Source organism: Thalia democratica, chromosome 1, assembly GCF_965202585.1.
Source record: "Thalia democratica chromosome 1, ktThaDemo2.hap1.1, whole genome shotgun sequence".
Taxonomy (NCBI): domain Eukaryota; kingdom Metazoa; phylum Chordata; class Thaliacea; order Salpida; family Salpidae; genus Thalia; species Thalia democratica.
The window spans coordinates 45,681,039-45,695,250 of NC_139165.1; the positions used below are offsets into that span (position 1 = coordinate 45,681,039).

The window sequence follows — 14,212 nt, forward strand, 5'->3', positions numbered from 1 at the left end:
AAGTCTTTTTTACAAACATTACACTTGCTTTTTGTTTTCATTCACAAAGATTAAAGTAAAATGTTTTTTTGTATTTATTTAAATACATTTATTTACTTTTTTCAGGTATCAATTTATTAAATCAACAACTAAACTAAATGTTATAAAAAAAGTATGACTCCAAATTGAAAAACTCAATTTGTACGAAATTTTCACAGATTGCTCCAGTTCTACAACTTCCAAATAGTTCTATTGGACATGTAATCCGAACAAAGCGCTTTGAAAACACATTCCACTCACACATGACCACTAAATTCATGCTTGCTGACGTCACAAAAGCACTTGTTGTAGAAAGAGAAGAAGCGGAGCAGTGAAAAATTTTACTCACTGCTTTCAACTGCAGCACTTTTTTCAGCATGCTGGTTTTAATGCTTGAATGACTAACTGTGTTTTATTATTAAAATCGTTTTTTTTTTTGCTTAAGCTATTAAAACTTTTTTGGTTAAAATAGACATCGTAAGTTGTTGAATTATAATTTGTGAGAGAAATTTGTTTATTAGATTGATTTATCGTTTGAGTATATTGATTGATCATTCAAAACAGTGTTTTTTTCCTATATAAACTATAAAACGGTTGTTTTTTATTCAGTCTAACTTAAGTAATTTAAACAAAATCTCTTATATCTTTTATTATTTATCAATAGTTTAGATATTTAACAATAGTAAGAGGAATAAATAAGCTTATTTAAAATAAAATAGTAAGGAGTAGGTAATATTTCGGTAAAACTAAAAAAACATTTTTTATAATGGAAAAATCAGTAGCTAAACAGAATCAGCAATAAAATTATAGTGTAAAACAAACAGTATTTTTTTATATATAATCTGGGATACTTTCTCTTTCATGATATATATTTAAAACTATTTAGGAATACAACTTTGAAAGTTTTCCAACAACGTAGGCTAGTCACGCCCAACATTAAGAACTATATGCAAATATAAATATATATACATATATATACTTTTTTTTTTGAAGCTAAACTATAAGTACACATCTAAATATGATTGAAAATTTAATGCTACTAAATAAAAAAATTTTAGAAAAAAAAAACTTACATAGGTAAAGTTAAATATGACTACATTAAAATTTATTTTAAGCTTTGCATAATATAAAATACATATACTGAATCGAAAGCTGTGAACCAAAAAAAATATTTAAAATATACCAAATTAGTCTGTTTTTGCGATCTAGAGATCAGCTTGGAAAGTGTTTTTTAACATTTATAGATTTTATTTATCTGTTTTTAATGTTTTTTTGTTGTAGGTACTGCTAAAAATAAAATTAATATAGTACCAACGCACTGATAGCTGTCAACTAAGCTCTGCTTTTTAATGAATGCAAAATATTTTGAAACAAACTAAAACGAATCATATAATCAGACTTTTAACTTGCACATACATTACAAAAATCAAATGTCTCATCTTCCTACCGGCTCCTGCGACCTCGGAAAACCTCTGATTCAGGATGAGCCTCCTGCATACTCGGAAACTACCAATGGTGCTTTTGGCCAACCTGCCCAGTTGGGTCCTCGACCACAGGGAACCACGGTGTTCGTGCCAGCTCAGGTTGTTCCCGTTGCTCCAGGAAACCCTGCAGGAACGGTGAACGTCGTGACAACCTTTCAGCAGACTCCAGCCTGCACGGTGTTACCCGCAGTGAGTTGTTGTTCGTTTAAATAAGTTTTTACATAATCAGATCTGACTGAGATGAACTGTATTAGTTATAGTTTTAAGGTAGTTCCTCAATTTTTAATACTATGAACAGGTTTAATGTTAATTTACCCATTATTAATAACAAACACACTTTGTTAGTTATTTTAGTTATACATTAACAGTTAACAGGTATAAACAAATCGTAAATTGTTAAATCTTTAGTTTCTCAGCTTATATTCATGTTTTTACTGATTAATTCTTTTTTTAATTAAAAATATTTTAAAAGTATTAAAGTTAAATGTAATAGAAACTATTTTACAGCAAACCGAAAGACATAAATCAAGTATTCGCAAACAACGAATTATTGCAGTTACTTTTGGTGTGGTGTTTACAGCATTGGTAGTAGTTTTTTACCTGCTTTATTTGCATCACTTGGGACAAACTGTAATAAATTCGTTGAATTATGACGATTACGACGATGATTTTTAATGGAGTAAATAATTTTGTGATCAATGGAACGCACTAAAGAAGTTATATTGTTATGAACTGGAAAAAATTTTGTTTGCATTTGGTTTTAACAACTTTTTTCAATTCGTTTTTTTTTATGGTGCTGTTTACTTGTGATACTTAGACGAAACAAAATATAATCTATATTGTTTAAATAAATTTTTAAAACTCTGTTATATCAAAAAGGTATCTTTTTTACGATATTTTGTTAAATTTATATTGCACAAACTTTCGTTTTGTTTTTTATTTCTCTTTATTTTGTAAATCAAACTTACAACATTTTTTTTTTGTTTTTTTTTTGTTTTAAATCATTATTTTTGATACACTAACATACGCTTGCCAATATATTTTATGTAAAAGTTAACTTTTAAAAGTTTTTCACAGCGTTAATTACACACTTTTGTTTTGTAAATAATTTCACTAGATTATCTCTGAAGCTTAGCTATAAAATTTCAAAAGCAGATGTAAAACTTTTATCACTAAACCTGAAACTTAAAAAATATTGCAGTATTTAATCTATACAGATACTAATCTGATCTGTACTTCATACATGTTTTGAAATCTCAAAATTTATTAAGCTTTAATCATAAGTTTGTTCAAACAAAATTACAACGCTTTTAAAATCTGCAGACTTAATACAAATTTAAATAATGCAAAATAATCCACCAATTTCTTACGAGCAGTCACAAACTTCGCCACCTCAAAACTACCCGCCTCCACCTCAGCCCACCTCAACCGGGTACGATCAGCAATATCCCACTTATTCTACAGCAAACTACGTTACTCAGTATTCTCAAAACCCTGCTCATTTCGCCAGTCAACAGACCAATGTGACGTCACACTACCCAAAACAATCTCAAGTCGGGGCAGGTTTCCAAGTGAAGCCACAAAACTCTTATGTACTCTCTGGTGTTAGAAATCCTGCGTTTGAAGGAAATGTTGTTGTTTTGAAAGCGCCTGACCAGCAAACCAACGCAGTGCCAGTAAATGTAAGTAGATATTTTTTTGTACAATTTCTAAATCAAAAAGTAATAATTATACTTTTTTAGACATTTTCAATATTTATTTATTTTGTACAAACATTTAAATGCAAAAAGCAGCTTACAAACTTAAACAAAAAATTAGAGTTTTTAATAACTTTATTCTAAAATTTAGCTTGTGCTGACAAATTTTATTTTCCATTATTTTTTCTCATAAGTTCCTAACAAAAACCTTAAAGATTTTTTCAAACTGATTAATTTTTTTGTTCTACATCTTAACATTATTTTCATACGGACAGCAGGCAAGGAGTGGTATCAGTATAAGGAACCAACGTAAAATTGCGATAGGTTGCGGAGTTATACTGACACTTGTTGGTGTGATTGCGTATGTTGTTTATTATACAGTTACACTTGAGCGAGTATTTTAGCTTTTACTAACTTGTATTTCTTAGAACAAAAAAGAGTTTATTTTATTTTGAACTTGTTTTTGTTAACCACCAACTCTTTTATTTTTCAAATAATTTTAAGTCTTTTACACTCAAAGTTTCAATGGACTTTTGATCCTTTTATTAGTTTAACAGTTTTTATAAAAAAGAGTATGGTTTTATCAATAATTTTTTTCTATAAGAAAGATTGTTAAACTGTTTTCAGATCTGTAACATTCTATATCAGTAACAATTCTTACTGGATGTAGTTTCGTTTTAAATTAAGATTTTATACGTTATACATTTGCGTGTTACTATATACGATTTATTCTACTTAAAACTTTTTAATCTAATTATTGATCGCTTTTTAATATATATATTTTGAATTAATGTAACAAATAAAATATAAATATACAGAATAAAATTTCTGCTTATTATAGTATATTGATTTTTGAGTTACACTGCCATTTTTTAAATTGTTTACAGAAAACAATAACTTTTTTTAGCAGAAATTCGTATAGAAATATTTTACTAATCATAATGTTTAAGTTTGCAATAATAACATTAGTTTGTATATACTTTTTAATATATTTAGATTATAGCTCTATTTGTAGCATTTGTATGCCTAAAAAACATTGATAAATCAACCCTTTAAAAGATTTTTTAGTTTCATAAACTGCTAAATTTCTTTATTTCATATATTTTCATCTAGATTAGTGTTTATCAAAGTTTATGTATCTGGACAGTAATGTGCAAAAACGTTGCTTTTTTTCAAAATAAATTGGCACAAAATAAAACTGAAGTTATCTTGGATTTTTTATCTATTCATATACTTCCTTAAAAACAATATCTTTTTTAGTCTTGACATGAAGCACAAAACTAATATTTTTAAAATCAACTTAGTAACAATAACAGAAGCCTTTTTTTTCAAACAATCTGAAAAATACTTTATTGTGTATATTTTGCTCATTTATAAAAATAACTAGTCTTTTTTTTTGACTGATTAAAATTTTTACAAATAATTTTGTTTGTAATGATAAATGCTTTCGAATTAAAATAAAACATTATATTCAACATATAACCAAAAAATATGAATTGGTGTTAAATTATTGAAATTTTTTGAACACAAGATTAGACATTTAAAAAAAAGAAATATGATAAAATGAGCTATTTCAGTAGATACATAGAATAAAACATTGTTGTGGCTGTCTTGATACAGTTGAAAGATTAAGAATTTTAATAATCTAAAAGAGAAAGTATTCAAAAACTGTTCAAGTAAATTTCTTAGTCACGAGATTAAACTTTTGTACTATTAAAATTTATTTTTATATTTATTTTACATCTGTTTGTAGTTGAGTTGACCACAGTAGTATTTATATCTTTAATGTCCTGAAAAACAATTAAATTATGTCTAAAGTTAAAAAAATTTGAAGTTTTTGATTTGAAATTTGATAACTTCACCGCTTATACCAAATATTCAAATAACAACAAATTTAAAGTAAAAATTACCAATAAAAATGTTTTGTGATTTAAAGTTTGTCGGCTTTTGTGAACTGAAAATTCTGAACCATTAATTTTGTCAAGTACTACACTCATAAAATAAGTTAAACAGTAGCATAAAAATATTACAATTTTAATAAACCTACCTTTTTCATATTAAGTTTAGATAAATTAAATATAATTTTGTAAACGTTGTACATTTTAATCTTTGTTTTTACATATAGAAAATATAAATATGTTATAATACAATAAATATTATTTCTGTTTATTTAAATATGTATTGTTAATTGTTACATTAGCGTACTTTTTATTAAACTTGCTGAAATAAAAGCCTTTAAAGCAAATTTTCATATCTCCCTTTATACGCACAGAAAAATATTATTTATATTTAAAATATCATAAATTTTTTTGTTGTACTTAGATAAACACTTAGCTTCTTAATTTTGTCACAAAAACGATGTATGGATTTTTTTCGATCAGCGCACTTGAAACTACTTTAAAAACACAGTTTAGACAAGGTAGTACAGACTAGCTTAATAAAAAAACTCTAACGAGATAAATTTCGTAGACTTTATAATATAAAATGACAAATGAGCAACCACCACCCTCGAACGACCAATCAAACTCGACCGAACAGTTGTCACGACAACCGCCCTCCTACGCCTCAGCCACTCAGCATCGAGAAAAACAGGAAGCCATGCTGACCCCGCAGTACCCTTGGTCGCAGCTGCCAATCGGTACCAGCTACTCGACAAGTGTCGCGCACGTTGGCCTGCCCGTCAACCAGGGCTTCAATGTGGGGCTGGCCGGAGCGACGCGGCACCAGAGCTTCAGGCAGGTTCCTGTGACGACAACGGTGGTGAGAGTCAATGTAAGTTTGTGAAATTGTTCAATGATAAAAAATAAAAAACTTAAAGTAATTACTTTTTTCTAATCTTGGACATTTATTCAAAAAAATCACAATACCAACAGTTTTTTCTTTTAACAAAGTGTTTTTTTGCTTGACAGTATTTTTTTTAAATAGACGTATTTTGTTTATAAATAGTTCTTAATACACTAAATTAACTTAATGTGTTCGAATATTTTGATTTTTTTTTCGTGTTTTACAGATAACCCCTGATTTCGAAAAGCAGCAAAAACGAAAAAAGTGTGCAAGAATCTTCATTATATTTTTTATTGTGACTTTTTTTCTTACGATGTTTAATTTTTTCTTTCACCAAAAACACTAGTTACAATGGCAAAAGATTATTAAAGCAAACTTTTAATTTTCGACAACTAAATATTTGCCAAAATTTTTTGTTATTTTTATCAAATCTTTACAACAGCTTGTTACGGATCTAAATTAATATATTAATTAACACAGTATATACTTTTAAATTTTTCACATATTTATTAACTAACAATTAATTTTAATTTTATTATCTCAAACTATGTAGGTCGTAATGCAACTTTAAACTTTTAAGAAAAAAATTGGCTATAATATTTTTATGGGCTAGCTTTTGTGTTATTTTTCAATTTTGCAATGAATAAGTTTTGATAAAAAGTTCCTGCCTTTTTATACTCAAACAACATACTTTAGCTGACTTCGAAGCTGTAAAACAAACATAAACGTGTCAACAGTCATTAACTTTTACATGAGCCTATAAATAATTTTTTTTAATTATTATCAGCATGTTTTAGTCTTATTTAGAAATTGTTTAACATTAATGCTTCAAGTTTATTTGCGTACTTCGAAGTCGCAACTTCCTTTTGAGAAATAAAAGTTTCTTAAATGTTATTAAAATACAACAACTAAAATGTAATACACAAAGATATTAAGAACTTCAGCATAACTTCCTTTTTTATTGTTTATTGAAATACTTGAACTTTTTTATCCAGAAAAGTAAAAAACTGAAAAAATGAAGTTGACTAATTCATATTTATTAACAACTACGCATTTTATAATATAAATATTTTATAATCTTATAAAATCTATATACTATATTATATTAGTATAAATGTGTGTACTATATTGTAAAAGAAATATTAGTTGTGTACATTATCAAATATTTCAAATTAGTTTAACACGCAATAAACATTTAAATGTTACCCAACAACTGATGTAAATATTTCTGTTTATTAGAAATAAGACTTTAAAAATGGCAGCAACTCCACCACCGCCTTCCTACGACCAAGCGCAAGCTTCTCAAAATCCCACGCAAAACCCAATCATGCGTGACCAGCAACCTCCCTCCTACGCATCAGCTGTCAATTACCCCAATGAAAATCCTCCACACAAAGTCAATATGACGTCACAACACAACCCTCAACCAGCTGACGTCATAAGCTATTCGTATGCGTCCGAATCTAGATTCGGACTTCCCATTGACCAATCCAACTACGAAAGATCTGTTCCGACAAATGCGAGCCCCCGACAACCTGCTGCATCTGCCGTAATTGTGAGTTAAAATTTTAACTACAAAAAATATCTTTAAACGAGCTTATACACCAGCATACGCTTTTTTAATAAAGAGTGAGCAAATCAATCATAAACTTATAGTTTATCAACAAACCTTTATTATGAATTTAAACGCACATAGAATGTCCTCAAAGTAAAGTTGCTTAAAAATTAAGAACAATTTTTTTAAAGTTAAAACTTTTACAGAGAGGTTCTCAAAGAACGTTGACCAGAGAAGAAAGACTGCTGGAGGAGCGAAGAAGCAGGGAAGTAAGATTGCAGGAGCGAAGAAAGAAGTCAGCGAGGGTAGTGGCTGTTGTCGCTACAATATTGTTTGTTTTTTCTTTGTACAGACTTTTTTTAAGAGGTAGTTTGTAAATAGCTTAGAGAACATATCTTGTTAATGTTCAGGACATTTTATTGTTTTTTTATTTCCTTTTTTTTAAATTAATTTATGTTATATAAAGTATTAATATACTTAAAAAGTTTATTTATATGTATATGTATATATATCAAATTTATACTTGTTTCAGTTAGGCTTCGTTTTTTTTTGTTATTTGACAATTTGTATTTTTAAATAAGGTGACTAACTTTAATTTGACAAGTATTTTGTTTGTATCAATTATATAAACAAATAGAATTACAAATATTTATAAAAAAATTTAAAGAGATTAACTATATTTATATACCCATAAACATAACCAACGTATATTTGTAATTATCTGCAGTCACCTTTTTTTCTAATAGACTTTATATATATTTTTGGATGTAAATTTGTTCCACTGATTAAATAAATTTCTATCAAATCAAAAATTTTACAATAATTATAAGTATTTTAAGATTGATAATAACAGCAGTCTTAATTTTTCCTTTTTTATTTTGCTGCTTGGCTAATTTTTTATGTCTTTATTCAATCCATTTTTTTATCTGCTCAAAGCTCTACTATATTGTCTATCTAGCTACACAGTTTTGTTTTAGCAAATTTTGTTTATACTAACAAATTTTAACTTTTTAAGCTTTAAATTTTTGAACTGATAAAAAACCTTATGTTTTACAATATTTAATCGATTAAATTTCAAAATGCGCTAAATAATTTTGAACTTTTTATTGTATTTCATATATGAGTGTAAAACATTGTTTTCAATAGCTAATGTTATTTTTTTAAGCTCAATGTGTACAACAGTATAAATTTGAGATAAAGTAATTATTTAACAAATTTTATTTGTTTAACTTTTCATTTTTTAAGATATACTTTTTATAAAAACTAAAAAGCTAAAAGTTAGCAACATTTGTTCAAAAACAGAAAAAATAATAGAAATATCCCTAAGAAAATTATCAAAAACAAACAATCAAAACCACAAAACTTTTAGTTAAAAATCCCAAAAAAGTCTGCAATAAATATTTTAAAAGCAGTTAATTTTTAGCCTAAAGAAAAAATTATATAACTTTACAAATGCTTTTAGCTTTTTATTAGTATCAAAATGGCAAGTGCTCCACCTCCACCGCCTTCTTACGACCAGTCAAAAACTTCGCCACCTCTAAATTACCCGCCACCAACCCAACCCACCTCAATCGGGTACGATCAGCAACCTCCAACCTACTCCGCACAGAACTACGCCACCCAGTACTCTCAAAAACCTGCTCCTTATCCCAACCAACAGGCCAATGTGACGTCACCTTACCCGACGCAAGCTCAAGTCGGCGCCCCTTACCCACCAGCAGGTTACCCACAACAAGGCTTCGTACCGGCGCAGCAAGGTTACGGTGTGGCGGGAAATCAGGCTTACAACGGAGCGACTGTCGTCATTCCCCAGCCGCAGAGCTACCAGCAAGTTCCGGCTTCTAACACTGTGGTAGTCAGCGTGAGTTTGTGTTGTTCTATGTTCAGTACTCAGTTTGTGAGTTGTAAACAAAAATTAAAACTTAATAGCTTTTAAACGTCTTTGACTATTCTTGACGTTGTATAATTAATTAATATCGCTTTATAGTAAAACGTTGTATCTATCTATTAAAACTAGCTAAGACATTAAAAAAAAGATAATTTAATAAAAGATAAGAGTATATATGTTCTTTTGTTCTTTATTTTTTTATAGTTTCTGTATTTTTAGTTTTCTCTAATTCAGTTTCTATATAGTCTAACCGCACTTTATTGTTTTAAAACATTTTTAAGTTATCTTAGCTTAATGAAAAAAATATTGTTTTAACTTTATTAAAACATTTCTATAGAGACTTCCCGGAGCTCCTAGTCAGCAAAGACAGAGATGCATTAAGATTATCGGCATGGTTTTTGTTTTATTTTTTATCATCGGAATGATAAACTTTATAATACAAACAAGCCATTGAGTCTTAAATCGGAATGGATGCAGTAAATGTTATGATTTTTTTAGGACTTTTAACACTGATATTTTTTATTTCATAAGTTTACTTATCTAAAACTTCCACCTAGTATCATACGCAAGTATTTTTGATTTATGTCGATTGTATGTTTTAAGTGTAGCTTTTCCACCTAAACTACAAATAAGTGATCTTTAAAATTTATACTTGGTCTAGTACCTAATTTGTAACTTGCATGCATTTGTTTAATTATAAGCTTTTTTGTGTTAAGCAATATCAAAACATATGTATATATTGATTATTTTTAACGTAAATTTGAATTGTACGAAAAAAAGTTTATAGATTGATTCCTAAAATAAACCAACTAACAATTCTTTATTAGTTTCAAGGATGATTTTTATGAAACTACTTATAGTAGTTTTTTACTTAATGTTGTAATACTTTTTTACAGCTGTTTTCAAAACAAAATAAGTTTATTCTTTTTTTAGTACCATATATTTTTTATGTTTTCAAAAGTCTTTATGTTCATAAAACTTTTTTATACAAATTTACAATTCAAAAAAAAAACTTAAAACTTTGCCCGCTTTTTCTAAAATATTTTACTACCTACGTGTATGGATAAGTAAACATTCCGATGCTGTTTAGAAGCATAGAAATTAACATTTTCACAAATATTTAGAGTTACTCTGTTTGTAAATATTTAAAATAAAAGAAATAAATTATGTTGAGTTTTGTATTTTTTGCTCACTTTTATTCGAAAACAAAATTGAAATGATGTAACTGTATCGTACGTATAAAGCTTTTAATCCTAAATAACTTTGTTGTAAACCTATTTTTAATAATAACAACTTATCGTACTTTCAGTTTTTATAAAATTACTTTAAGATGTCAAACGCACCACCTTCCTATGACCAATCACAAGCTGCAGGTAAAAATTCAATTACAAGCATACAAAAGTCTATGTATTATACAAAGTAATGTTTATTAAATTTTTAAACTAGCTTTTAAAATAATGTGATATAGCAAAACTGCATTGTTTTTTTAATTACTGATGCTTTTTGTGGACTTAACTAAATTACTTCCAGGCTCAGCTCCGCAATTCACATACTCAAACAATTTTCAAACCAACTTCAACTCTGATTTCGGTAAACCAGCTGCGCCACCTGGTTCTAACTACCCTGTTCAACCTCAACCTGGGAACTATCCAGTGCAACCTCAACCTGGGAACTACCCTGTGCAACCTCAGGGAAGCTACCCTGTCGGGCCTCAAGGACATGCAAATCCGGTGATTGTGACGTCACACGCTCCTCAGAACGGAAATCCTGTTATAATCAGCGTGAGTTTTTCAAAACAACCAAATACTTTCAGAACTAGTTCTACAGCTAAATATTTAAAGTCAACGCTTTATATTTTATACAGAATATTTTTTTTAACTTTTGTTAGTTAACACTAAAAATTAAGAAAACTTCCAAAAGTTCAAAACAAAATACATGCTGAGTGAAATGCCAATGTTAAACTATATTATTTTATGTTAAGAGCAGTTAAATATTTAAGTTTTCTTAGATATTACAAATACTTAACTTGGAGTTTTATTTGAAACAGAGACTACCAGGGCAGGTAGACCCTAGCGTAAGAAAGAAAAGATGCGTTATGGCAATCACTTTCACGGTGCTGATGCTAATCATTGTTGTTGTCACAAACGTAGTTGTAAGACTGTAAACACTCTGAAAACTCGTTACAAGTAAGTTAAAAAATTTAAACTGGTAAAATGCAGTTTTGCTTAATTATTCTTAGTTTTACTTGTCATTTTTTATTATCCTTTTATTTTAGTTCAATCATATGTAAGGTTTATTTATGATATGTAGTTATTTGGATAGTGCTTAAGTTTTTAGTAGAAACTTAACTGATGAATTTTTAATTTGTCTCAAAGGGCTTGTGCCATTCTAGAACAAGTAAACTAAAGACTTCAAAAGTTAATCTTTTTCAACTTCGATGATTTTAAGGAAGATTACTAATAAAATTTAGTAATGCAAAATATTATGAAATATAGACACTTTTAAAGTACTAATCAAATACTATACTTATTTATAAAACTAAACTTTTATTTTCAATATTTTTAGGTTATAACTTATTACAAGACTAAAAAAATAATTCTAAGCACGTTTTAATGTTATGTATGTGTTTTTAAGTTGTTTAAAAAAATTACTTACGATAAAGTAGCAAATTTATTTTCTAATTTTTTTCGTAGTAAAGAACTATCTTGTTTTAAATAAAAGCTAAAACAGCATAAACTATATATTTTTTTGTGGTTTTTTATACAATAAACAATTAAAATGTTTTTATTTAATTTAGATGGCAGAGAGTTGAATAGTAGTATTTTTACTTTTAAGTTATAGTATGAAATAATTAAACCCTTGTAACGTCTTAAAGTGTTACTCATCAACGGTGTTTTTGAATAAAAGGTCTGAAAGAAATAATATATTATAATCAAAATTTTAAAATGGTATGTTTATAAACTTTTAATGTACATATTCGTTACACGTAAATTGTAAAACTATTTGCATCACAAAATTAATTAACTTCGATACTACGTTGCATAAATAAAGCATTTATATGAAAGAATTTACAAGGTAAACTACGAATAGGGAAATTTTTTAGCCGAGTGGGCCTGATTTAGCTGAAAAAAGCTTTTGTAGGCCGAGTAACTTTTTTTTAATTGGCCTTTTTTTAAATAAAGTTGTAGTATGATGTTAATTAAATAAGTACTATTTTGTTCTAAAAATCAAGTTAAGAGCTTGTTTATAAACATTTTCTAAAAAACTCTATACCAGGGTGTCCCAAATATTTTTTTATAAGGTTTATTTAAAGAAATAAAAAAATTATGGCCTCCTCCGATAAAGTTCTTAAAAAAATTCCCTTAAATGCACATAAAACTTTTTTTTGCTCTTCACCTTAACTCCAGAATATTTAGTGTAAGTTTCAAGTTATGGCCTCATGGCCCCCTGTGGCTCCTTTACTACTCATGGGTCCCCTTTTGGCCCCTTTGTCAACATATTGCACACTTTCGGAAACCTTGCTCTATACTAAATTTGTTATCAAAAGTATTATTTAAGCTTAAGTTTTGTCGCAGGCCATATGTTGACCGCTAGTAGTACAATGCTCGATCCTAACTTAAACAATCAGTGCTAAAATACTTAAAATTACAAACAAAATATTTACAGCTCACCAAAAAGATTTACTTTGCAGAACTGATCCAAAAATCTACTCGTACATTTCTACAATACGTTTCATGTATAGTAATGACTAAAACGTGTTTTATTTATTATTAGTTACCTTTGATCTAAAACAGTTTTTTTTTACTACGTAAAGATTTGTTGTTTTTTAAGTTTTGTTGCTTTCCTTTTGTATTGCAGTTTTTACTAATCATTTCATTTATTAAGTTTTTTTACTTATTTTTTCGATCATTTATGACTATTTGCACAACATCTTATTGAAATGTCACTTGTTTGTTAAATAAAAGCTTTAGTTGTAAAAGTAGTAACTTTTATTATTGTCCTGGACATGACATAAAAGGAATCCGTGGTGTGCGACTCGACAACCGATGGGTGTTTTCGTACAACAAGTCTAAAGACCAAAAATTTTGAGCGCTTTTTTTTTTGGTTTAATAAACATTATTAACTTTAAAAAAAAATTATAAACATATCATTTTTATTCTTTGTTTCACAACATTTTTTAACATAAACTTTTTAAATTCATATAAATTGTGTTCATCTTTTTATAGTATAGGCTTTTTTAGCTTACTCATAGTTGAAACTTATAACTACTATAGAATTTTACTGGTCTTGATTGTAGAAGCAAGTTTATGTTGATTTAAATTATAAGTAAGTAGTGTAGAGTTTAAGGTTACATGACAATTCAAATTCGGACAACTCAAATTCCGACAATTCAAATTCTTAAAAATATATATTTAAAGTACTATATCTCAATAAGTAATATAAATTTGAAAAAAATAAAAAGTACATATGTAGATATTATAAATACCTACAAGCCATTTTTTTCTTTCTTTCAAAATCTAAAATACTTTTCAAGATATTTTAAAATTACTAAAAATAACTATGTTTTTTACTTTATTCAAGCCATATCTCAAAAAGTATTTAGTGTTTTGCAAAAAGAAAAAAATGGCTTGTAGATATTAATATGACTTACATATGATTTTTTTATTTTTGACAAATATACATTAATTTTTTATTTGTGGCTGTTTCAATTTTTTTTTAAGAATTTGAATTGTCGGAGTTTGAATTGTCCGAATTTGAATAGTCGTGCACCCAGAGTTTAAAGATT

General features: G+C 27.8%; 5 protein-coding genes across 8 annotated transcripts; all 5 read left to right on the forward strand.

The window, feature by feature from the left end:
- The first annotated feature begins 1,303 nt into the window (after positions 1-1,303).
- On the forward strand, positions 1,304-4,425 carry LOC145830933 (uncharacterized). 3 transcript variants are annotated; one of them, XM_082938304.1, is made up of 3 exons: positions 1,304-1,691; positions 2,010-3,184; positions 3,475-4,123. In XM_082938304.1, the coding sequence occupies exons 1-2, from the start codon at positions 1,449-1,451 to the stop codon at positions 2,175-2,177; spliced, it is 411 nt and encodes a 136-aa protein (XP_082794430.1). In that variant the 5' UTR covers positions 1,304-1,448; the 3' UTR covers positions 2,178-3,184; positions 3,475-4,123. The 3 variants fall into 3 exon arrangements, with proteins under 3 accessions (XP_082794430.1, XP_082794429.1, XP_082794428.1); XM_082938303.1 differs by lacking the exon at positions 1,304-1,691 and having other exon boundaries at positions 2,175-3,184; positions 3,478-4,425; XM_082938302.1 differs by lacking the exon at positions 1,304-1,691 and having other exon boundaries at positions 2,175-3,184; positions 3,475-4,424.
- A 1,247-nt stretch (positions 4,426-5,672) lies between these two features.
- LOC145834899 (uncharacterized) lies at positions 5,673-7,139 on the forward strand. Its single transcript, XM_082942429.1, has 2 exons — positions 5,673-5,971; positions 6,210-7,139. Exons 1-2 carry the CDS (start codon positions 5,684-5,686, stop codon positions 6,327-6,329), a joined length of 408 nt encoding a protein of 135 aa, XP_082798555.1. The 5' UTR covers positions 5,673-5,683; the 3' UTR covers positions 6,330-7,139.
- Positions 7,140-7,187: 48 nt separating this feature from the next.
- On the forward strand, positions 7,188-8,237 carry LOC145834889 (uncharacterized). The gene is made up of 2 exons (XM_082942419.1): positions 7,188-7,538; positions 7,745-8,237. The coding sequence occupies exons 1-2, from the start codon at positions 7,239-7,241 to the stop codon at positions 7,913-7,915; spliced, it is 471 nt and encodes a 156-aa protein (XP_082798545.1). The 5' UTR covers positions 7,188-7,238; the 3' UTR covers positions 7,916-8,237.
- Positions 8,238-8,456: 219 nt separating this feature from the next.
- On the forward strand, positions 8,457-10,251 carry LOC145828898 (uncharacterized). The gene is made up of 2 exons (XM_082936647.1): positions 8,457-9,399; positions 9,764-10,251. The coding sequence occupies exons 1-2, from the start codon at positions 9,019-9,021 to the stop codon at positions 9,878-9,880; spliced, it is 498 nt and encodes a 165-aa protein (XP_082792773.1). The 5' UTR covers positions 8,457-9,018; the 3' UTR covers positions 9,881-10,251.
- A 93-nt stretch (positions 10,252-10,344) lies between these two features.
- On the forward strand, positions 10,345-13,552 carry LOC145828908 (uncharacterized). 2 transcript variants are annotated; one of them, XM_082936665.1, is made up of 4 exons: positions 10,345-10,799; positions 10,957-11,207; positions 11,474-11,612; positions 13,118-13,552. In XM_082936665.1, the coding sequence occupies exons 1-3, from the start codon at positions 10,757-10,759 to the stop codon at positions 11,588-11,590; spliced, it is 411 nt and encodes a 136-aa protein (XP_082792791.1). In that variant the 5' UTR covers positions 10,345-10,756; the 3' UTR covers positions 11,591-11,612; positions 13,118-13,552. The 2 variants fall into 2 exon arrangements, with proteins under 2 accessions (XP_082792791.1, XP_082792783.1); XM_082936657.1 differs by having other exon boundaries at positions 10,643-10,799; positions 13,093-13,552.
- Positions 13,553-14,212: the final 660 nt, after the last annotated feature.

Excerpts from the sequence above, each read along its gene's own strand:
- LOC145828908 (XM_082936665.1), top strand. The coding sequence starts at position 10,757 with ATGTCAAACGCACCACCTTCCTATGACCAATCACAAGCTGCAG. Across the intron at positions 10,800-10,956 it reads TGACCAATCACAAGCTGCAG|GCTCAGCTCCGCAATTCACA; the intron begins GTAAAAATTCAA and ends AATTACTTCCAG. Across the intron at positions 11,208-11,473 it reads GAAATCCTGTTATAATCAGC|AGACTACCAGGGCAGGTAGA; the intron begins GTGAGTTTTTCA and ends TATTTGAAACAG.
- LOC145834889 (XM_082942419.1), top strand. The coding sequence starts at position 7,239 with ATGGCAGCAACTCCACCACCGCCTTCCTACGACCAAGCGCAAGCTTCT. Across the intron at positions 7,539-7,744 it reads CTGCTGCATCTGCCGTAATT|AGAGGTTCTCAAAGAACGTT; the intron begins GTGAGTTAAAAT and ends AAACTTTTACAG.
- LOC145830933 (XM_082938302.1), top strand. The coding sequence starts at position 2,846 with ATGCAAAATAATCCACCAATTTCTTACGAGCAGTCACAAACTTCGCCA. Across the intron at positions 3,185-3,474 it reads CCAACGCAGTGCCAGTAAAT|CAGGCAAGGAGTGGTATCAG; the intron begins GTAAGTAGATAT and ends TCATACGGACAG.
- LOC145834899 (XM_082942429.1), top strand. The coding sequence starts at position 5,684 with ATGACAAATGAGCAACCACCACCCTCGAACGACCAATCAAACTCGACC. Across the intron at positions 5,972-6,209 it reads CAACGGTGGTGAGAGTCAAT|ATAACCCCTGATTTCGAAAA; the intron begins GTAAGTTTGTGA and ends CGTGTTTTACAG.
- LOC145828898 (XM_082936647.1), top strand. The coding sequence starts at position 9,019 with ATGGCAAGTGCTCCACCTCCACCGCCTTCTTACGACCAGTCAAAAACT. Across the intron at positions 9,400-9,763 it reads CTAACACTGTGGTAGTCAGC|AGACTTCCCGGAGCTCCTAG; the intron begins GTGAGTTTGTGT and ends ACATTTCTATAG.